This window comes from Marmota marmota, unplaced genomic scaffold (genome assembly GCF_001458135.2).
Source record: "Marmota marmota marmota unplaced genomic scaffold, marMar, whole genome shotgun sequence".
Classification (NCBI taxonomy): domain Eukaryota; kingdom Metazoa; phylum Chordata; class Mammalia; order Rodentia; family Sciuridae; genus Marmota; species Marmota marmota.
This window is the reverse complement of record NW_026000068.1, coordinates 13203858-13228616: the sequence shown is the minus strand read 5'-3', so window position 1 is coordinate 13228616 and position 24759 is coordinate 13203858. Positions and strand designations below refer to the sequence as shown.

The following is a 24759-nucleotide window of genomic DNA, read 5'->3' as shown; positions in this document are numbered from 1 at the left end:
TTAAAATTTTATTTTCCCATTTTTGCTGCTGATATTTAAATATATTTGATACTAATTTATTAATTTTGAATTTTGAGGCTTTGCTAAATTGATTTACTAATTCTTCTGGGTTTTCTTGTAGATTCCCGAGGATTTCTATACAGATAATCAGGCCATCTACAAATAGAGACAGTCTTAGACTCATATTTCTTTCTTTATAGTCCATGTACTCTTTTTTTTTTTTTCTTACCTCATTGCATTTTTTTAAGATGTTCACTTCAAAACTGGGGAGAAGTAATAAAGATGAATATCTTAGCTTAGTTCCTGATTTGGGGAAAGAAAGCATTCCCCCCTCCCCCATAATTAAGCATGAGCCTTGCATTACATGTCTTCTAGATGTTCTTAGCAGGTTAAAGAGTTTTCCTTCTCTCCCTGGTTTTCACCATGAATGGGGATGTGTCAAATGTTTTTTTATTTTTTCACATCTATTTGGAGGATTTTTTCACCTTTTTCGGTGTGTTCATGTGGTCAATCTCATTGATTGGTATTTGAATGTTCTTTCAACCCTGCATTCCTGGGATGACCCCCACTCACTCATACCACATTATTGTCTGTGTATATTGTTGAATTTGGGTCATTAACACTCAAAAAAGGTTTTTTATTTCCACCTGTGCTCATAGGAATATTGGTCTGGGTCTTTTCTTGTACTGTTTTTGTTGGGTTTTGCAAAACATTGTTGTGCTGGTCTCATAAAATGAGTTGGGGAATGTTCTGTCTTCTTTTATTTTCTGACAGAGAATGTGAAAGATTGATACTAATTTTTTCTTTAAATGTTTGATAACATCTGGTAGAACCATCTGGTTGGTCCTGGAGGTGTTTGACAGTTTGTTTGTGGAAAGGTTTTGAATACAAATTCAGTTTATTTTATGTAGAAGTATTCATATATTCCATTTCTTCTTGAGTCAGTTTTGGTAAAGTAATTTTTTTCATAGAACTTATGTGTTTCATCTATGCTGTGGAATTATTACTTGGCATAACGTTATTTATGCTTTCTTCTAACTAGTCTTCTTATCTTTAGGACCAGTCATTATATCCCCTCTTTCATTTAGTCAACTGCTATGAACCTTTCCAGAGAAGCAGTTCTGTGTTTTTTAAATTTTCTCTGGATTGTTTAGATCTCATCTTTTCTCAGGCAAAGCAAATTCCTTTTGTCTGATTTTATCCCAGCTCAGATAAGTTTATGGAGATGCTTTTTTTTTTTTTTTTTAAGCAGAGGAGGCCCATACCAAAGCCTGAAATCACTTTTAATCTGCAGCCTATAAACACAACTCTACAGAGAGCGAGTGTGTAATTAACAGCATGTTGTCTCTGCACGTCATCCCGAATGCACATTGAGATGTTTTTCTGCCAACATTTCCCATCCCAGCTTTAGTGGTGCAATTTAAACACCGTTTAAAGTTGATTGAAAATAAGTTTCGGGTAAATTCATTTTTTTTCTGAAGAGGGCACTCCTAAGAGCAGGTGTTCTCTCCTGTGACGCTGGTGAGTAATTCCCCCCTGTCATTCTGCACAGTACAAATCATCGTACTACAAATCTATTAAGTAATGATTCATATCTGGCCTGCCTCGTAAAAGCAAGATGAAGCAGTACTGCAGACGGAAGGATTTAACTCAGAGCACACTGACCTGCTCTGAGTGCAGCCTGGTTCCCTCTGAGCTCATGGTCATTTTCAGGGAGGAAATTGGGTTCTAAACTGAGAAGGTGCATTGACACTTTCAGTCAATGGAATGACAGGTGCGTCTTCTAAATAGCTTCCTAGAGATGTGACGATGTGTCTGCCTTTCTCAAGTGCTTATTTTACTGGCCGGAAGTGATTTATACAAGGTGAGATGTTGGGCCTTGCTTTGGCTTGAGTTCATGACATTTCTTCAAAGAAACTTCCTAGCTTTGCTTTGCTTTGTTTTTCTTTTTTTTCCCCTCCTTCTTTTTTTCCACCTCCTCCGTTCTTCCCTGAGGTCAGTGAGATATCCCTGTGCCAACTAGATATTTTGATCAGAGCAACAACATGGTCATGGTCAGATTTGATTGGCATCTGCTGAGACACTTTTTGCACCAGTTGACTGTTTTCCATCCCCACCACCATGTCTTAGCTAGGTGTAATTGTGCTCATCTTGTTTTTTCCTTTTGGATATCGAATGGTTCTGTTTAAGTAGGCAGAGCAGGGGTGAGAGCAGGTGAAAAGAAGACAAAGAAGGTATTTTAGAAAGCCTTCAGGCTTTGGAAGTAGTTCTGGGTTTGAATTCTCACTTTTCAGCTCACTGAGAAGTGGTTCTGCCAGAACTGAGGCTTTACCTTTTAGCAACACTGGACTAGATGTAGAGTGTGTGTTCGTCTAGTGTTCAGATAGGTGATGGGAACAGTATCAAACCCTACACGTGTCAGGCATTTGCTGGGTATGTTCAGTTGCCTGGTGAACACACATGGGTGTCAGGGGGTGTGTGGGGGTGGGGTAAGACTCACCTCTGCCGCTGTGAAACTTGCAATCTATGAACAATAGAAAGGCAAATGCTATTTTTCACCACGGTGACCAAAGACCTGACAAGAACAATTTTAGAGGAGTTTATTTGGGGCTCACAGTTTCAGACATCTCAGTCCATAGATGGCTGACTCCATTGATCTGGGCCCAAGGTGAGGCAGAACATCATGATGGTAAGGTGTAGAAGAGGAATGCTCAGGATGGGGCAACCAGAAAGCAGAGATGAAATAAAAACTCCAAAGGCTTGCCCCCAGTGACCCACCTCCTCCAGCCACACCCATTGCCTCTAACTATGCCCAGTTAATCCATTCAGTGGGATTAATGCATTGAATAGGTTAAGGCTCTCATTACCCAATCATTTCACCTCTAAACTTTCTTTATTGTCTCACACATGAGATTTTGGGGGGACACCTCACATCTAAACCATAATAAATGCTCTCTGGCATTGAAGTGAGAAAGAACTTAATACTAAGCAGATGTATCAACACTGGGTTTGGAGGCCAGGAAAGAGAGATTGTACTCAGCAGAGAAGGATATGAAGGGCTAGATTTTTAGAAGAGGTGCCATTAGAACCAGGTGTGAATGGACAAGACAGAATCAGGTAGGAGAAGGGGAAGACCCATCATGTCAAGGAAGGAACATGTTCAGAGGGACCAAAGCAATGAGTGCATGCACTGGGGAGATTAAAAAAGAGATGAAGCGAAATTGAAGGGTGCCCCCACTGTCTCTTTCCTCCCTCTCCCCGTCCTCCCTCTCTTCCTCTTATTCTCCTCCCATAACTCTCTTTTTACCCTTCTGTAACAGTAAAGGGTCAAGCACTGAGGATATATGCTGATCCAAATGTCCTGTCCTCCTTGATGGAGCTTAGAGGGACAGCCCTCCTTTGATGTTGCCCTGAGTGTTGCAGGCAGGATCGGGACATGTCCAGTAGGCCAGAGCAGATGGATGTGGTGCTTTTGGAGTCAGGAAAAGGTGTGATGCTGCCAAGATGGGATGTGTGCCATGGATGTCACCAAAGTTCAGCAGAATTGCTGTACAGCCTAAGGGTTAAGAGCAAGACCTGGGAACCAGGAGGCCTGGCCTGTCTCTCAGCTCCAATCCTGACTTGATGTATAACCTGGGCAAGTTGTTGAACCTCTCTCTGCCTCAGTTGACTTATCTTTAAAGTGGAGATAATAATTCCCTCATAGAGGAGTTGTGGGGATTCAGAGTTAATTCATGCAACTTGGAGAGATGCCTGGCAGGTAGTGGTCCTAGATGATCGTAGCTGGTGCTGTCAGACTGTCTCTTCTTGTGCACCAAATGAGGTGAGCTTCCCAAGGAGGAAGTCCCGTTGACTTCACATTTGCTGGGAACAGTGGGTGCAGAGCTTTGTTGTATAGAAGTAAAGAGTTTTTCAGGAACTTGAATCACATTCCAATATTATAGAAGGAAACAAAATGATAGTAATTATTTAGAAGCAATCCAGTTATTGTCTTATTACCTTCTTACCCAAACCTGGGAATCAAGTTAAATGAAAAAACAAAAAAAAAATGCACACAGAAACACACACAGACACACTCACACTCCTATATGTCTCTTTAGGGGAGAAAAGTGTGTTTAGCCACTGAAACATTTGTTCAAGTTTCGAATTATCTTATGAACTTAAATCCAGATCTTGGGTACCATGGGATAGAGAGAGAAGCCCCAAGTGACTAATCTGCCACTTTTATTGTCCAAACTAATAATCCATGAACACAGCTCCATGAGGCTGAGCCCATAGAAGATTCTGCCTTCTGATAGCAAGGTCTCTGGCTGGTTTCCCACCATAGAAGTCATTTATTCTTCTTAGAAGGAGACTAGGAGCAGTCCTCTCCATGTACATAATGGTAAATATACAAAAGAGTGGCACAATAGTGGACATGGGCATTACCAAGATGATGTTATGTCAAAGGGGAAACCTACTTTCAGTACTGGATTTAATAATTTTGATTTCAAAATGATGGTTTATCCTTACTAACTATTCAGTGAAATGTTGTTAATTTTGAGGTTCACCCATATATGAAGAGCATCGACTTACCTTTGAACACGTTTGCACATTTGCACCATTAGTGATGTAATTTGTGTTACTATTGGAGCCATATATAACGAAACTTTGTGGGGGCTCTTCATTACAGATTTGCACAATTTATTTTTCTTTAAAAATAAGCAATACAATCTCAAAACGCTACTTGTATCCACGACAAAAGACAATTTCTATGATAATAGAAATAATTAAGCTTCCCAGTGCTTTGTAACGAGAGAGTTGTTCTTTTCTCTCATCTTCCTGGTGTGGTTTGAAGCACAATGATTCTAAATTGCCAGAGATTTGAATTTCAAAGCATTTTAAATTTGGTGTCACCAAACAAGTGGGCAGCATCCATGCTTCTGATAACTCTCCTTTTACTCACTCACCTTCCTTCCAAGGAGCAGCTCTACCTGGTGAGTTAGATGCATGCCACACAGGAGACAGAGGGGTCTGACACCTCAGGGTCACGTGTGGCCACGCCAATCCTGTGTCCCAGGAAACTCCAAAGCCACATCCAGCTGTCGTCACAGTCCTCCCAAATCAGAGCATCTAAAAGGGCTACACCACTCTGTGCCCATGGCTACCATGTTGTCACTCAGCTATCATGAAAGCAAGCTTAGATCAATTTATGAGAAGTTCTAATTGAAGCCATATATTGTGAATTCTATGACATGGAACTGCCCGAATTTAACTCCACTAAAGTTACATATGAACCTGTAACATCGTAAGAATTATTGGCAAAAGAAAAATAGATGATAGAGAGGACTCTTCCACTCTCACTCTTGGCTACCCTCAACTATGATTCAGGTGTACGTGTTTGAGCATGTGAACACCTTGTGAAAACCACACACATGTGCACACACAAACACACACACACACACACACACAGAGGACACTCTTGCTGCACGGTGTCCTGTGGCCTGTCATCTACTATGGCATTCTCATCTATCTGATTATGCAATTAATAAATTGATAAAGGGTAAGATGGCATACCGATTAGGTACCGTCCATCTAGGATGGCATTTATGTTGTTACTGTGTTCTTGTATTTAAGAAAGATTTTGATGAGAATCAAACTAAATAAGAACAAGATACATTGATACTTTGTATTTGTTTGCTGACCCCAAATTTAAAATGCTTTAAAATTCAAATGACTGGCAGTTTGAAATTAATGTTTGCATCAGGAAGCTAAGACAAAAAAATAACTCTAAAATCATGTTTGGAATACAACATTGATTCATTTGTAGTGATAAAATTATGTTAACTAGTTTAATTATTTATCAGGCTGATAAAAGCAAGAACTATTTTTTTGATAAATGAATTTTTGCATTAAAATGAACAGAAGTATCTTTCTTCCAGTAAATAACTGTTTATTGTTTGGTTCGGTCTTTAAAAAGAAAAATGACTTTGGAATATAAAATATTTAAAATGTATGTTGGAATTTAATCTGCAACAAATGCAGAATATAATAATATACTTGAATATGCAAGATCAAGTATGGACTTAAAATATTATAAGTAGATTATTTATTTTTGGATTATGTATGTATGAGAGCAAAAAGGAGAGTGGACCATGAGGGAGGGAGGGAATTAGAGGTGGTGATAGTAACAGGATTCAGACTTAAGGTAAGTTAAGACTTTAAGGAAATATCAAACTCATCCAGTGGACACTGATTGCTTAAACTCACTTTTAAAATAAGGCTGCTTCATGCATCTTGGGATTTTTCTGATCAGCCATGTGTTGTCACAGATGGACTCCAGACAGAGGGGACTAAGATCCTGTCGGGTTCTGTTGCTGACTGGCAAATCCTAATAATAATTCTAGGTTTGTTTCTGTTCCAGACACTTGAAAGTGACAACATGACTAATTAAGCCTCTCAAGTTGGTAGCACCCTTGAAGGATTTTTGATCATTTTTACTGTGAATCCTCTCAAATACTGATATTTAGGAGAACAAATTACTTTCCCCAGTGAATAGTGTATGCCAATATAATGCATGAGTTTCCAAGATACTCCCATTTGCGTACAAATTCTAAATCTTGATAAAAAGACTTCATGGATTACCCATTGGATAATAAAATCAGTAATATCTGTGCAGATGAAATTCACCACTACCAGATAATGTAAATTTCATGGTTTCCTTATGATTTTTTTTTACTGTGTATTATCTTAAATGACTTTTTCACTGATGTTCTTATATAACTTACTTTTCTTTTTAAGACTTTTTACATGTTTCTGCAAAAACAACAGTTCCCCCCCCCCCCTTTTAAGGAGCCAGATGTATTAAGAATTAAAAAAATATCAAATAGAGGAGTTCTTACCATATATTGTCAGATAAATTTAATTTCGTGCATTCATGAGAGATAATAATGTGATTCCCAGGTACTAAATATTCCTCAGCTATTCACACTCAGTATTGTTATCTGAAGTAAAGTAGATTAAACTTGTAGAATGGCGAATTACTAAAAATAATGAAGTTAAGGCAATTCATTAATCTTTATCTGCTTGACTTTCTTTTATTGCCTGAATGAAATGGAAAAATTCATTTGGGGTCTGGCAAGGGGTCTGGCATTATGAAGAGAAACATGGGGCTGAAAATGTTCTTTTTTTTCCTTTTTGAGTTATATACAGCATCTTTTTCTCACATGCCTCTGTTTTTCTTTTAGTGGCAAAGCATTTCTATAACACTGGTTGAGAAAGTTCAGATGATTGCTGTAATCCTAGGATCCCTGTTCTTAATAGCGAGTGTGACGTGGCTCCTCTGGTCAGCCTTCAGCCCCTATGCAGTGTGGCAGAGGAAGGACATCCTTTTTCAGATCTGCTATGGAATGTATGGTTTTATGGATCTAGTGTGCATAGGTAAGACCATGACCTTGAACCTTCACCAACTATCAGTAATACGTTTCTTTCAGCGATGATATTTTCACCATTTGGATCTCATATTCATAGCATGTTGCAGTTCACATTATCTTGGTTTTCCAGATAATTGCTTATCTGGGGTAGAGGTGGGTTTCATAATTTGGGCACTTTTCTAAGCAAAGCAAAGCATTTGTATTCCAGTATAGTTTGATAAAATTAGCAGGATAATGCCCATTTAAAATGGCACCTTCTGCAACTAAAAGGAAAGTTGAAGGGGTTGAGAAATTATTGGAGTGAGCAATATAAGGGCAATAATTTATTTCTAAGGAAGGGGAGCAAGCCAGTTTCCTTTCACAAACTTGGGGGAAACACATGCTGATGCAGATGGCAATATTGTGCAATATTGTGGTTGGGGAAGAGGACAGTCCCCTAAAAGACCTGCACCTGGTTGTGGCTCAGATTCCCTGGAGGCAGAAAGCACTCCTTGAGAGGTTAGGGATTTGCAGACACTGTTCCTAGTTGGTTCCTGTCTCATAGTTTCACATGATAAATTCAGTGGCTCAGAAAACAAAACCTATCATACATTTTATAAAATAGACCCTACAGAAAGATTACATCTGCATTTCCCTTGACAGATCTGTCCTTTCCCTAATACCATGAGAAAATGAAAGCCAATTCATTCCAAATTCATGTGGTTCCTGTGAGGTGCCACAGGCAGACACTGGGGTCATGACCAGTCAGTTGGTATCAGGGGGTGGTTGGAGTGGGACGCCGAGGTATCACGGGGATTTCTCTGTTCTTATGTGGTTTACAGCCTCAGGGCTGTAGAAAGAGCTGAAGGAGGGAGGTAGCCATGATTTAAAGAGGGGTTCTGAAAGTGTGGTCTCTAGATGGCTGGTAGCAGCAGCACCTGCACATATCCTCAGGTTGCAATCCAGACCTACCGAATCAGAAACTTTCTGGGGTGGAGCCCAGCTGCCTGTGTCTCTTAAGTTCTGACGCTAAAGCTTGAGGACTGGAGGTTCCAGGGAATGGGATCAAATGAATTGGTTTCAAATCCTGGCCTCTGAGGCTTGGCCAGGTCGTCTTTCCATGGTTCTGTTTTGTCACCCGTAAAATTTGGAATAGTAATCCCTATCATTCGGGTCAAATAAAGGAAATAACAGTTATAAAGTAATTATGTGATTAATTAGAAATGGTTGAGCACATTTGAATAAGTCAGAAACATTTAAATAACTTTAGATCACTTAAATTAACGTCTGTACTTATTAGAGCCTTAGTTTATTTAACTAGCAATTTCAAAATCTTCGGTTAATTTTTAAAAAGGAACTGTAACTATAAATGTTTAAAATATAATTAGCCAGATTTTTCCTTCCTGTTTTTCTTTCCTCCCTTGTCACTAATATAAGATCAATAGGAAAGAAACTCATCAAATTTCAGGCCAGAAAGAAACACAGAAGGGAGGGAAATGTCATGAATAATAGGTAAACTGAACAGATGTTGCCCAAATAATTGAGCTAATCATGTATATGAACATTCTGTATTAAACGCAACAATGCATATGCAAGCATTTAGTATCTGAAATCTCAATTCAGATTTTATCTCTAGTGCAATGTTCTATGTAGAGTCACAAAACTGTTCTACAAATGCAGTCCTTTGACAAGTTCAAAGAGAGTGTTTATTCTTTTGATTTGAATGTTATACACTGTGATCATCCATAAAGAGAAGCATTTCAAAAAACCAGAAGAAAGGATTTCAAAAGTTCTCACCATAATAAATGATAAATGCTTTGAAGAGATAGGTACGTTTAATCTGATTTAAACATTACACAAGGCATACATGTATGGAAATATTACATAGTGTCCTGTTAATAGACAATTTTTATGTTTTTATGTATCAGTTAAAAAGTAAATTTTCAAAAAAAAAAGAATATGAAAAATAAATGAATCACTATGCTTTCAGTTTAACTTGGGGGGGGGGGAGTTCCAGTTGACTTCTTGATATCATTGAACACTTAAATTTTATGACTTGCATTTATTATCTCTTAAGTTTTGATGATTACTGTCAGCATTTTAATCAAAATTTATAAATTTCTGCTTTTAAGGACTCAGATACATGAACTGATGATCTTTGGGTAGTATATGACATATTTGGGCTTCTCTTTTGTAATTTGAGCATTTGTCCATTTTATAAAGTAGTTTCTCAGAAATAAAAACAGTTGCTATTTTTGGAGATATTTTGAAAGTGAATTTTAAATACCAACAATACTTTTCATCGTCTTGGTTTATTAAAGCCAAATCCCATCATTCATTGATGTATTTGAATGTTTTAAAAAAATATTAAAGAATTCAGATGGAACATTATTTATTTTACTTGACTTTCTCACTAATTAGTCTGTTCTGAGCAAATCTCAAAAAACTGAGAAACGACTATGGTAAAGAAAGTGGTAGCCAACAGGATTATAGCCAGTATTATAGCTCCCGATAATGTTTCAAATTAATTCAGCTGCCTGCTAATTAAATGTAGAAAGTAACAAAGTTACATTGGTTCTACCCTGAATAATACTGACAGGCAGACTTTTAGTGAGAAGCAGGTTTACAACTTTGGGTGCAATTTGCTTAGGTCAGTTTAATAAATGTTTACTAGGAGTGTTCTGTGTGCCAGACACAGTGCTGGATGCTGGGATTGCAAATGCGTCAGCCCCTCTCCTGTCCCCAGGGAGCTCCTGGCCTCTGGGGACTAGGAGAGTTCTAAAGATCCAAACGGAGGCCTTTTGTCAAGGTCCAACAAAAAAAATAATATTGGGAAGTTGTAGAGTTGGGGTCCCATGCTTATGACTGATAACAAGAAGTGCCACAAGAAACCCTGTGAGGACCACACCTTGCAGGAAGGCCACTGCCACCTCACAGAGAATACTTCCTCAAAGACATCTGCCCATGAATCGCCTGTTTAATCTCAGTCTGGCATCACCTGTGTTATTGATCCTTAAACATCCTTGATTTTAATCTTTGTGGCCAAGGATTAGTGTTTCAGAATACTTGGTGCATTGCTCCTCATTTTGCCTTTGAAGACTTCCCATTGCTTCCGCCTCTTGAGTGCCTTCAGTTTGTTGTGACACGTATGCTCCCATTGCAATGCCACCCCAGATGAACTTAATCTTGGGGGAATCTCTCACTGGGCTGTGTCGCTATGGAAGTATGCACAGGAAAATGGTAGCTGGATAATACAGGGAGAGATTAATGCCGGGTTGTTGTGTGGAGGGGAAGGTTTCAGCAGATTTTCTGGGGAAGTGACTGCCAAGCTGGGTGACAGCTGAATAGAAACCCCACAAGTGAAGAGGTGGTCCCCTTCTCACCGCTGGAGGATGCGAGATTAGCTCCTCATTCCGAGGACTTCAGGATAGCTGGAAACAGTCCTACAACCTTTTCAGACTTGATTATACCTAAATGAGAAGGAACAGATTGACAACTTTGAATGTTCTTTTTAAAAATTCAGAAAATCCAAAGACGATTATTCTAGCATCCAAAAATTTTATAATCCGGCCAGTGTATATAACAGAGAGCAAGAAATTGAATTGTTAAATAGAAATTTCAAGATTTGTAGAACATTCATTTACTTGGAGAATTTGGTTTACTTATTTCCAGATATAGTGAATTTGTTTGTTGATTTCATTCGTTATTAATTAATGTCTTTTCTTCTTTCCCAAGATTTTTTTTTCCTTGCTATTAGTCTTTCAAGATCAAGTCTGTTCAATAGAATGTCCGCAATGACAAAAATGTTTTGCATCTGTGCTGTCTGATACCATCGACATTAGATAATTTGGGTGTCGGGTACTTTAAATGTGGCTAGGGAGAGTGATAAACTACATTTTAAATTAGTTTGTAATTTAAAGAGCCATGGGTTACTAGTGGCTGCTGTATTGGATGATGGAATGGCAAACGTGTAAGGATCTGATGAATATCTTCACCTTGTCTGCATACATGGTCTGTAGTTCTTATGTGGAAAAGACCTCTCTGTTCCAGGGAGATGACAATGAGAGCAAACGTTTCAGCAAAGACTGTCAGAGGGAGAGGAAAGTTGCTTAGAGGCAGACAGAGAGCCTTAAAGGGGAAACATGCTTGGCAGATGACTTTTCTGTTACTGAACTTTTTCCAGAAGACTTCTGTGGGTTAAATGTGAATTGATTTTCAACCCACATTTATTATACAGTTCGTATCTGATTTAAGGAAAGTCAAGTGGGAAAAGATGTAGTTTTAGACTATATTTAGGAAGCTCTTTTAAATATTTGAGTAGATGACATTCAGACTGTGATTGTTCACAGGAAAACTAATATACAGGATTTAAATCTCTGAGATGTTATAGCCAGTGGTGCTAACTCAGAGAGGAGTGAGAACCACTGTAGGGTCGTGTTGACCCCCCCAGAGGTTTGCACAGTACCCTGGGCAGGGGATTTGCTTCTTCACACTTTGCACATTGAGAATGTAGGAGGCTGTCACTTCCACTGGTCATATGACTCAGAGGAAGCCTGTGCCACAAGTTGAACTCATTTATTAATGACTAGAGTTGGAGGGACTAGGAGATGGCCCAGGGGACAGAGAGTCATTTGGTGAGCTTGCATCCAGACACTGAGAGTGGTTACCACGACATGTTAGTGTCACGTAGCTCGGGCCAGGCAACAAACTAAAACCTGTTACACCAGTGGGAATGCCCAAATAGAGGGTGCAGATCATGAACCTAATCTAATAACCATAATAAGTGAGTGGCAAATTCATGTCTGGAAGAGGTTTTGATCTTCCCTGGAATACTGTGTGAAGGAATTGTTTAAAGCATGCACTGATTTTGTTCTCCTAAAATTTTCTTAATTGTCCACATAACACACCTTTATCCACCCACCCACATCCCACATAAATTTTAGTTTGTAATTATGAAATCTTTGAAGTTGCGAGACCTTCACTAATACAATCCTTTTTGTTATGCCGCTTCCCTTGCAGAAATCTCCCGTCGACACTTTAATATATACCCTCTGGATTTTTGCTGTTGTTGTTCAGCTTATACATGTATAGGTACACAGATACTTAGGTATTTTATTTTTCATGTAAATGGGACCATACTATACAATTTGTTGTGCAATCAGTCTTTTCCATTCAACAACATGAGCCCTTTTTCTGTTAAAACATGATTCATTAAATCTTTCATCTACCGATGGATATTTAGGTTGTTACCCATTTTTGCCATTAGGGACAGTCCTGAATGGACATCTCTTTGACATGAGTATATCTGTAGGCAAGATTCTGATTAGTGGAAAAATTGGAGTTAAGTAAAAAGCACATGTTGAATTCTGAAAAGTCCTTTTAAATCTCCCTCTGAAAACACTTTACAATTTTTATTTCCTCCAAATATATTAGAGTTCCTGTTTTCCACACTTTGCCCACCGTGGATATCATCCCTTTTTGACATTGAAAATTGGTGGTTTCAGCTATATTTAAAATAAACACCTCAAGAGTGGTTTTCTTAAAACAGGTTCTCTAACTAAGTTGGTGGTGACAACTTTTATTTAAGAAAATAAGAATAGCCACACTGGTCATGCTACCGGGCATGTGGTCCTGGTGTCTTTCGGGATACCAGGGATGTGACATGCAGAGGTGGACCAGGCCTGCTCTGTAAACACATTCACTAGTTCTTTCTGAAGACAGAATCCATCAGGAAGGCCCAAGATTAGAGCTCACTGCCTCTCCAAATTCCTGTGTTCTCCAGCTCATTGAGACACCCCGAGTCAATTTCTTCTATTATATCTTAACACTGAGGAGATTTTACTTTCATTCTGTTTCTTTTTGGCATAGAACATGCTCCCAGAAATTGCCTTAAGAAAAAATGGCCACCCTCTGTCACTTGGCTCTGTGACTAAAATACTAAAATATTTTGTTCTCCATATTACTTTATTTCTCAAAGCACACGCATCCAGAATGCGTGTGTGCGCACACATACACACACTGTGATATGCCACCAGGAACAAAAAATATCAGAACTCTTTTGAAATAATGAAATAAGTATAATATGATTTTTATGCTGTCTTGTTTTTGAGAGCTACAGAGATTAGGGAATTCTAGAAAATAAACTGAGATATAATAGAATGAGACTCAGGTCAAAATGTTTTCTTCTCACTGTACCAATTATATTTAATACTGAAAAAAATATGTTCCTTTTGCAGGGGCTTCACATTCTCCAACATAAACTTTTGTTTTCCCATATTTTCATTTGAAATAGTTATTTAGACTCATGTAGTCCTTTTGAAAACACATTTTTCAATAGTTGATCATTTATCTAGCTAAAGCTACTTGGGCACACACAAAAAAAAACTAGAGTAACTTGTTGGTAATGCATTCACATTCCATTATAGACATCAGAATAATAAATACAACACATTCCTACAACCTTTGATTGATGATATCAGACATATCTTTACATTTTAAAAAGCCAGGATATTTCTATCTTTGGATATTGCTTTACTCTGCCAATTTTTTTCAGGTAGAGAAGTTAAAAGTAATGTAAGATTTAACATTTTATTGACATGAAACCTACGAATACACTTCCTAACTGTGATAATTATACAGATAAAAATGATGAATTTTGACAAAAAAATAATCAGGATAATCAAACCATAGATATGTTCCAGCAGCAGGAATGGTCACTGTCTAATTAATGACGGGAGAATTTTCTCCTAAAACAGTGCTGTAGATCATCTTCCTTGCTTGAAATGAAGGTAAACCAGGCAGCATAAGCAAAGCATAATTAATAAACTAATTCTACTGCTATGGAAAAATAAAATTCTAGTACATTTCAAGCAAAATGCAAATGACTTTTAAACTATAACTTTCTAAAGAAGAAATGTTCATGATTTCTGGCACCTCTCAGCATGATTCAGAAGTTGAGAATATTTCTTAGAACATTTTAGATGAAAACTGTGTCTCCTGAGAAAAGTTAGAAAAAAGTTATCATTGAAAGTTGAGATATCACATAATTTAGAGCAAAAAACAAAAGTTTTTTTTTTTTTTTTAACCACAGGAGAGCTTCAATTTCACTAATACATGTTCATAGTGCTTGAAGCAGCTGCTAGTGAGGTTTGTCAAATGTGTGGCCCTTGGGTCATTGTCAATAGGTACAATTTTTTTAAGCTGTAAGATATTTATGGATAAATTATAAAATTTATCAAGTAGTTCCAAGTGAAATATGTAAAATTACCAAGAGAACAGTCAGCATTTCTGCACAGAGGGGGTTGGGGATGACTGAATAGAGTGAGCCTCTTCCTGGTCTTTCCTGAGAAGAGAGGCAGGACCACCAGTGGCCATGTGGTTGGACACAGTCCACAGGTCCTTCATGAGGAGTTGGTACCATCGATGCCAGCCTGCATCGCCGTACACGTTTTGCTTTGTCAGGGCCACCAAAGCTGGACAGGTCTGCCCATTAAAAATTGCCAGCAATTTCCATCAAAAAGACTTCATGTACATGTAATTTTTTTAATTTAAAAGAAATCTTAATTTTCTATTAACACATATTAATTGCACAAATTAATATGTGGTTTATTGGCCAGATTCAACCCTTCATCACCCGTCCCCACTCCAATCACCACCACCACAGCCAAGCATGGAATCTAAGCAACTAGGATCACTCAGAATCTGCAGAGTTCTCAAGGTCAGTAGGTCAGCTCAGAAGGCTGCTACCTGGCGCAGGTGGTAGGAAATACTGTTGCTGTATTTGTCTCATTCTGAGTTTTTTAAAAAGAACTGATGTAGATATGTCTGCATGAATCACAAGGCATGTGAAAAAAAGAAGCTCAACTTAAAACACTATTTAGCATAATAACCAGGAAAGGTCATGAGCCCAGTATTTCCTTTTTGAATCTCCACATCACTGTAATTTTCCCCTCTAGACATCAGAAGCATGTCAGCCACTTCTGCTCCAGGAAATGCTTTCATTTCCTTAGCTATAATTTGATCCGGGACCTATATCCCTCAGCACCACAATTTGGCTACTTGGGAGACCTTCACCCAGCTGCATCCGTAGGAGAACAGAAGCATTCTTCTGCTCTTTCCCAGAGCCTTTCCGGGTTTGCCTTCCAACTCCACCCCTGGTGGAGGGCTGTGAGGTTGGCTGTACTGGCAGAATCACATATGCAGCCGAGGCTGTTATGGGTTTGCATGTGCCGCTGGCTCATTTGGAATTATTTCTTAGACAGAGTGAATTCCTTCATAGGGACAGCTCATTATCCTTGGTTTCCGAATATGTTAGCATGCTTCATACCCCAGGAAATGCCACAGCTTCTTTAGAAAGTCTGAGGTATTTAGTCAGCCTTCAGCCCTATCTGGAGTGGATCCTGGCCAGCTCCAGTATGTGGTGCTTTGCACTTTGAGCACATCCTAGTCGGGACCTTCAGGACAAAGGCAGAGTGGCCCTGTGCAATACAAAGTGTTTAAGGAAAAACAAATCTTTATCCTTTATTTGCTTCGAGGAGTAGGTCATTATCTTTTTTCTCTGGAGGTACAAATAATAGGGTTTTATATGCCTTAATCATACTGATGTTCACTAATTTGTCTAAAGATTATTATCATGGATATTGCTGCTTTTAAAACCCCAGGAAATAAAATAGAGGGGAACTTTTTTTTGCTACTAGCCCTTCAGTGCTTAGAATGGGCTCGCAAAGCTAATTAACCCTTTAGTACTCCCATGAGAAAACAAAACAAAACAAACTAAACCCTAATTCAGCCTTCCCCTTGTGCGACCTTGAAAAATTCAAGTTCTTTTGAAGAAACATTACCATAATTAGCAGAACCGCAACAGAATAGTATGTTGGTATGGTTGACTTCCGTTTCCTCTGTAGGGAATCAGTACACTTCTGCTGTGTCTTTCAGTTCAGGGCCCTCTAACCAAGGAGGTAGGTGTCAGTCACCTATTGAGCCAACCTTCATGGTGTGCATCCTGTGTGCTAATCAATGTAGAGATATAAACAGAACAAAGGCTGGTAAACAGAAGCCCAAGACCCAGAGCCAGCCCACTGCCTGTTTTTGTAGAGCCCACGATTTAGGCAAATTACCTCACTTTTAAACTTCAGTGCCCACACAGTTGTGCCAGAACGCGGCCATACCAAGTCATTAATGGTCTCTGTATGAGAATTTGCGAGAGGCCCTGAAGGTTTGCACAGCTAAAATATGCACTTGCTGGCACTTCACTGTTTGCAGAAACCTGGATTATAGCGTGCTACCCGCTTTCCACTTGCTGCAGGGAGATACTGAGGAGACAAAGTGATTCATACACAACCTGAAACGTGCCGGGAGTAAAATAGACGTGAGAACTGATGGGGGAAGGTTCACCATGCTTAGAGTCAGCAAAGTCTCTGGGGAGGAAAGAAAATCTTGAGCTAAAATTTGTCAAAAATGTTTTTTTATTAGTTCATTATACTCATACACAGTATTTGGGTTCATTTTGACACATGCACATGCACGGAGTATAATTTGCTTCATTTCAGTTTCTAGTCCACTTTGTCTCCTGTTCCCCTCCTCTACTCTACAGATCGTCCTTCTATTTATTCATTTTTTAAACATTGGTGCCTTATGAATATACATGAAAATGGAATTCGCTGTGGTATATTCATACATGGGCATAGCATAATTTGGTCAATTTCATTCTGCGGTTTCTTCTTTTCCCCGTCCCTCCTACCTCCCCATCAATCCCCTTCCTCTACTCCATCAACTCCATTTCTGTTTTCGTGGGACCCTCTGCCCTTTTGTTCCTTATTTTGCTCTAGCTTCTGCATACGAGAGAAAATTTTGACCTCCGTTTCTGAGTCTGGCTTATTCCTTAATGACATTCTCGAGTTCCTTCTATTTACAGAAAATTCCATATTTCATTCTTCCTTATGGTTGAGTAAAACCCCAGTGTGTGTATGTGTGTGTGTGTGTGTGTGTGTGTTACATTTTCTTTATCCTTTCATCTGTTGATTGGCACCTGGGCTGGTTCCAAAACTTGACTATTGTAAATTGCGCTGCTATAAACATTCATGTGACCATATCACTGTAGAATGCTGATTTTAGTTATTTTGGATAAATACCAAGGAGTGGAATTGCTGGGTAATATGGTTTCATTCCTAGATTGGTGAGGAATTTGATCAAAATTTAAAGAGCAGGAATTAGCAAGGGTCCCAGAGAGAGGCACCTGCCTGGACCTAACAGTGCATGCACGATATCATTTTGTCATTTTAAAAGATTCATGTGAAATTTAATGTGGAAAGAGCACAAGATGCTTGTTGGGAGAGTAGCCCTGAGGAAGTAAGGCCTGGTCATGAAGAAGGACCCCGTGGGTGGAGCTTGGGAGTGAGACCACACTGAAATCTCAGGAACCCCCAAAAGACTATGTGCAGGGTGATGAGCTTGATGTTGAAAAAAGACCTTTGCAAACAACAAAGCTTGAAGAGGTTTCGTATCTGGTAGGTGAAGCCAGGATCTGTAGGGCAAGACATGCAGCAGTTTGAGGGACACATGAGACAGGATGGGCAGGCAGAAGAACAAGGCCAGAGAAAGGAAGCATGCCACCTCGAGGGGGGACTTCTGGGAGGAGGAGCAGGTGGCCCACAGCGCCAGACACCACGTCCAGGGCAAGTGAAGTGAAGCCAATATTTGTTCATGTTTTGGCGTTTGGGGATGGATAGATAGAGGCGAGGGTGCGGTAGGTTGAGGATGGCTGGGAAGGGCAGAGGACACTGACCAAGCTTGGCTGATAAAGGATCCAGTGAAATGAGGGCAGAGGCTGTGGGGGGGATTGAGGAGGGTTCGTTGGTTTTAAGGGTAGAGTTAGGCAAGAACAAACAGCGAGAATGAAGACCCAGGAGATCAGAAGGGAGACGGACGATCCAGGGGTACGAAGGGGTAGCGTCGTGTCACAGAGAATGCAGAGGCCTGGAGCCCAGCACCCAGAGAGCGAGTTTGCCTTGCCCAGGAGAGAGCCCATCCTCTGAGGGAAGGAGTGAGCACAGCTGGAGAGGGCTGTTGCTGAGATGGTCCCTGTTTCTCAGTCAAGAAGACTGTCTGGTCAGTTTCTCAGAAAAGGCACAATGTGGGGAGAAAAGTTTGAGGAGAGAAGAAATGTGATAATCGGCCACTGAGGCTGCTGTGGACACAGAAGAAGCCAAGGGGATGAGGAGCTGTGAGCATGGCTGAGGGCCCTCCGGAGGCTGCAGCAGGAGGGCCCCATTCGGCACAGTCACGTGGCCACGTGTTTCCACTCCGCAGGGATGAGGAGCAAGTGTGGAGGGGAGTAGGAGACCCAGGCCAAGACGGGGTCTGGTTACACAGAGTCACTGGAAGAAAGAGCAGCAGACTCCATTCTGCCTCTTTCCTCAAGTGGACAGAGCATGGCCACAGGGTGGGCTGAGCTGTCCTGGCTGCTAGGGAAGTAACAAAAGCCAGAGAGGAGCTGGCACCTGGGGAGTGGGTTAGGAGGTCAGGAGGTAGAGGGAGGTGCATTGAGATTAAGAAGGGGGGCAAGTGGGAAGCACTGGAGGTTGTCATCAGCAATGGGATGGGCACGTTTCAGAGTTTGGAGTTTCATTGGTTTCCGGAAGGACAAGGCCTGGCTGGGGTGGAGCAGGAATATGCACGTCAGGCTGTGGTCCCTGCATCCATGGACACGTGGACATTAGCCTTTCTGGTCTAGGAGCCACAGGACAAATGATGGGTGGTTATGGTAGTAACTGAGGGTCAGGAGGGCTCACTTTCTGTGGAGCTGCTCTGTACATGAATGTGCCCATGTGTGCTCTCTGTGTGGCTCTACTGTGTGACGTCACAGCTTTCCAGGAGAGTGATTGTGGGAATGCTGGCTATGTGAGGCTTGAGAACAAGGACAGCAACCTAGGGTATCCCTGAGTATTCTAAATTAAAACAAGGTCCCTAAAGAGGCTGAATCAACATGAGAAGAAAGAGCAGAAAGCAGATTGTGCAGCAGGGGGGCCAAACCATTGCAAGAAGAGCCATCTGCACCCATGCAGGACCATGGGAGAGAGCAGCTTCCCGAACCCCCAAACCTGGCTTTGTCTTTCACAGCTGAACTCTCCCCTGGGGGTTTCCTGGCCTTGTACCACGTGACAACAGAGAACTTTCTCACTGAAGGGAATGTGAACACGAACATTTTTCATCTATGATTCATTCGTCATCTATTCTACATCTATGATGCTTCCCCTTTGTCACATCTAAATAATGATGTGCACTGTGGGTGCTGACAAGGGAGAGGGAGACAAACTCATAGGTCATCAGGAACCACAGAAGTGAGCATAGAAACCAAGCCCCTGTAGGTTTTCAACTGCTTCCAAATGAGTAGACAAAAGGTTGTAAAAACCATGCCTTCAGGGTTATCTAAGATCAGAGCTACTATGATCTGTGCATCAGTCGAAGCTCTTCACCTCATCTTTCACACTTAATCCTCACAAGGACCTCATACTGCATGGCTCCTATTATCATTTCATCTTGGAAACAGGAAACCTGAAGTGCAAGAGGGAGTAATTTCCCCAGGGTTACACAGTCTGGAAGCAGGGCCCAAGATTGGAATCCTGTTACTCCAGAGAGTGTACAATGAGCACAAATATTTACACGACTCAGTTAATTGTATTTATTATTTGGTTAAAAAAAAATTCACCTTAGAAACCGAGCTTGAATGACTAATATGCAAAATGCTGTGGTCTATGCAGTAAAGTAAAGCTACTCAAATTACTGTCTTAAACAGAAAGACATGACAGAGAGAACAGATACCTTTTCTAAGAATGCAGGAGCTAATTTAAGATCAGAAAAGGAGAAATTTTTCCCTAAAATCCCAAAGTAATATAGTTATTTTGTGAAGTCTTTATTAATTTATTTAAAATAATTGAAGCCAATGGCATTTGGAAACATTGGTAAAAAGTAGAAAGGCATGTATGAAATATACTCTAACAAAATCTATTTCTCTTTCCATTGTTCTGAGTGAAACTATTTCTTAATGAGAATTATCTATGTAGAGAATCACATTTCAACCTTGAATCTTCTCACCCGGTCATGGACAGAATATTAAGGAAACTGAGCATTTTTACATTCAGGTTAAATTTTCCATTAATATTTTCAATTGAAAATCTCTTGCTGGAATCATGAAATGAAAGAGAAGAGTTATAAATTTTAATTGTGCTTAGATGATAGCTTCTGTTTAGAATTTTTACACATTGACTTTATAGTCTTAGAGAAAGACAAACAAATTCATAGCCAACAGAATTAAAATACAATATTCGAAGCCACAAAGATAAATAAATTTTAATTAGATGTTTTAACATAAATTTTTAAAAATATTGTTCTCAGAGTGACCAGCCTGCAGGTAGGTGGTGAATTTGTAGTAGAAAGTTTGTCCATTGCAGAAGAAATGAAAAATTATTTGTATTTTCTTCCACTTCCTACTAGGAAAAGTCCACATAATCTCTAAGAACTGGGTTTAGTTCATGGACTAGAATGTGGGAAACAAATGGAAATCGACCAAAATAATTTCAAGCCCTAAAAGCTTTAATTAACACAGAAGATAGATATCAACATTGCTTTCTTAACCAAAAAATGTTTTCACAAAATCAGAGCTTGCAGAGTTATTTATTTTTATGAGTTGTGCAGGTTGTTGTCATCCCCTGTCTCCTATGACACTGTGTATGCTTTAAGAGACTGGAGAAAAATTCACCCATTTCAGCCTTTGGTGTTACTAAAAGGAAATTTTGTCCATTGATTCCTCTGACGGCTGATGATTTTGTGGGATGAAGAGACTCTAGTGATGTTTAGCTTTGGCCAGAAATGGCTCCTGAGACCAGAGTTCCTGCAGAACTAGCCAAGTGGACCAGGCATCCAGGGTCTAGTTCAGTTCCTGGGTTCAGAAACTAACTATGGACCCTTGAGCCAGTCACACAACATCCCATATCTGGGTCCCAGAGTCCTCATTCTCCCAAGTGAAAAAGTTGGATTACATCATACCCAATTTTTTTTTTTAATTTTTATTTTAAATTCCATGACCATATCTGCCAGCCTCTTCTTGGTCTTCTGACCCTTGTGATCTATGATGCTTCCCCTTTGTCACAAGATATTTTATCTGTCCCTGAACTGAGGGGCACAATGACACTTCCTGCAACTGAAATTAAACTAATACTAGTCTGTGCTTCCTGTTACAGGAGCCCTCTAAGAGATCTTTATTATAATCTATAAAAGTATTGGTCTCATTTCTTTTATGGAAAAAACTCACAACCACAGACCATTTTTTTGCAGGCATTATTGGGCTAGAAACTTAGATGAATTAGTGATTCTCTTTTCCAGTGAATTATTTGGATCCCTTTTAAAAATTTCACCATACCATATATTTTATAACCCATGGTGGAGCTTGCAGCTTTTGTGGAATATTATGTGAATGTGCCCATGCTGTATTTATGCTCCAAGGGTTAGCAGTTGAAATTCAGGATAACTTCCAATCTATCTATCAAGAAATAAAAAAATAATAATAAAATAATTTATTAATGGATTGGCCCTTAGAAAAAAAATAGTGAAATAAATGGACAGCTTCTTCTCTCTGTTTTGCCTGGAAATAGCAGAGAAGAATCCACAGCTACCTCTTAGGCCAGGGCATAGTCATTTTATAAATATTTGGGTTCCTAATTGCTTGATGCAAGCCAAAAAGACAGTGGGGGGAGAGGACTACAGTTTGCTGGGGAAGAACACAAACGTTTATAAAGAATTTTCAATTTATAATGAATTTTCAATTCATAGTAAAAGTCCTATGACTTTTACTTTGTTTATAAAGAAATTTTAACTCTTTTCTTTCTGCCATTCCATGTGTATGTGTGTGTGTGTGTGTGTGTGTGTGTGTATGTTTTTCCCTTGAGGCTAAAACCCATGATTCATGAAATATGGGCACTGACTCCTAAACCCTTTTCAAATCTAGATTTGAAATGCATGTCTCAGTCTGTCTTTGGTGTCATAAAATATTAGTTTAATGTTTCAAAGAACAACACTTGACACATTGTTCTGTTTCAGTGGCACTAGTGCAGCTAGATTAAGTCAATCCTTGTCATCCCTTAGATTCCTGGGATGGGTACCCTCTCCTTTAATCTCTCCCTCTCATTTAGCAAAGATTGAGTTCTTGGCATGTACCAGGCCCTGAAGTGGGAATGGATATCCACAGGCAAGAAGGGTGAGGCTTCCGTTGTAGGGAGCACACTGCTGGTTAGGGATCCTGGGCGTACAACTGTTTCAGTACAGGTGTCAAGTAAAACAGGGACAGTGCATCCTGTGCACAGTGGTAGATGGGAGAAGGAGCAGATGGTTGGTTTTATTTGTATCAGAGAAGAACATGTGCGAGAATCTGGATCTTGACGCATGATTAATAGCTCATCCTACAAATGTCCGGATGGAAGTTCCAGGATCTTCTCTGTTTTATGGTTTTAGCTCAGGTTTGCTAAGAAGACAGAATGGGCAGAATTTAGAGCAAGAGACAGCTTTCTGATCCAGATGACTTGGAGTAGAGTCATTTGCTGAAATAGGGACTGCAGGACAGAGCCAATTCAACCTGTGTCACCAGCTTGTTCATCATCAATTACTGAGCAAAAGACTACGTTCCATATGCAAGTGGGCCCTGCAGTCTCATTCTGAATCCAGCTGCGTGTCATCAGTGCTGCAGATCCAGTGCAAACATGCCCTGCCTCTCCAGCCTGGTGACTGTGGGCCTCGTGGAGCAGAGAGGCAGTTCACAGAAAGGACACCAAGTTTCTTTTGTGCACTCTCAAGAGAATCTCTGTGACCCTCAGGGCCTTCACTTATTTTGAAGGGGCTTCCCTTCACATGTGCTGCTGTCTGCCTTATGTGGGATGGCTTGCACCATCAGTATTTGGATATTAGCCAGTCTCTAGCATCAGGGTGGTGTGTGTGTGTGTGTGTGTGTGTGTGTTGTGGGAAGCTTCTGAATAATTCCTTGTCTTTACCAGGTTTCTCACACACATGATTGGACTGCCAGTGGTAATGATAAATCTGTTTGAGCCCCTGAGCTGTTAGATTTCATGATCAGCATCGGATTCTCAACCTGGTCCTATGACTTTTACTTTGTTCTAGACCATTCTGAGAGGAATCAAGGTCTTATCATTTATATTTTTTTTTATTGGTTGTTCAAAACATTATAAAGCTCATGACATATCATCTTTCATACATCTGACCAATAGAAAAATCAATACTTCTTGAAAGTGCCTTTTATATGGACTATTTCTTCACATTATTTGCTTCTATATGAACAACATTGGACATAGTATCCATTAAAATCCCCGTATATTTTTAGCACATTGTGCTTCCCAGAGGCATAGAAATTCATGAAAACTTTGTTTTGTGAACCTGGTGACTTTTGTGATGACATATATTACCTGTCTATCTTCATCTAAGTTTTTTCTTGGGTGTTCTTATGTATTGATGTACAGATTCAGTCCATCAGGAAAAAAAAAATGAACATTCTGTATATATAGAAATAACTATGATTTCTGGTTACTTCTCCAAGATTCATATTAACAAGATATTTAAACTTGTGACATGTTGGGAAATAATGTTAGTAGAGCTAGTGTGTTTTATTACATTCTAGCAAAAATTCCAGCAGAGGGTACCATGGACCACAGACTAGTTTGTTTAATCCTTTGAAGCCACCATTCTATGGCCTTCACCAAAGAACAGAAATTTAGGAGTTAAAAGTTGGACCTGCCATACTGTATTTACAAAATATGGGATAGATTGTTTTTATGCTATGCAGTTGGCCCTCCCTAACTGTGGGTTCCATATCTTGGATTCAACTAACTCTGCATTAAAAATATTAAAAAAAAAAAAAGTAGGGCCTGTTGCTGAGATAAGCCCTGAGCTGTTCTAGCTCTCGGGATCAAACAGGACCCAAGTCTCCAGTATGGTTCTGGTCACACTCACTTCCCAGGAGGACACAAGGTTTATTTACAGGCTTCGAATATGACAGAGAGATAAGAATGTTGGCAAAGGAGAAAAGGTAAAATTAAGCCGGAAATCTTGGACAATTTTATAACCAAGAGCCTTTTCTGCCAGATACCTGCTGTGAGAGGGCTATGAGTTCTTTAGCCTTCCGAAGCACTGAGCCATGCACAGGGCTTTACCTGGGTTCCTTTGTGTTCCTCTGCCTTGTCCTGAGGGCCTGCATTTCCTGGGAAAGCTGAGGGTGGGGGTAACTCACCCAGCAGACAGACAGAACTCTGGGCAGGCATCACAGCGCTACCCTCAGGTAAAGAGCCCTGCCCATTCTTTCCTTGGGGGG

At 39.9% G+C, this 24759-nt stretch overlaps 1 protein-coding gene across 1 annotated transcript in view; it reads left to right on the top strand.

Moving 5' to 3' along the window:
• The window catches only part of Marchf11 (membrane associated ring-CH-type finger 11), a 113607-nt gene that overhangs the window by 82803 nt on the left and 6045 nt on the right, over positions 1-24759 (top strand). Inside the window, exon 3 of the mRNA XM_015490401.2 lies at positions 7227-7419. Within this exon, the coding sequence (XP_015345887.2) occupies positions 7227-7419 (193 nt within the window). The remainder of the gene's footprint in view (positions 1-7226; positions 7420-24759) is intronic.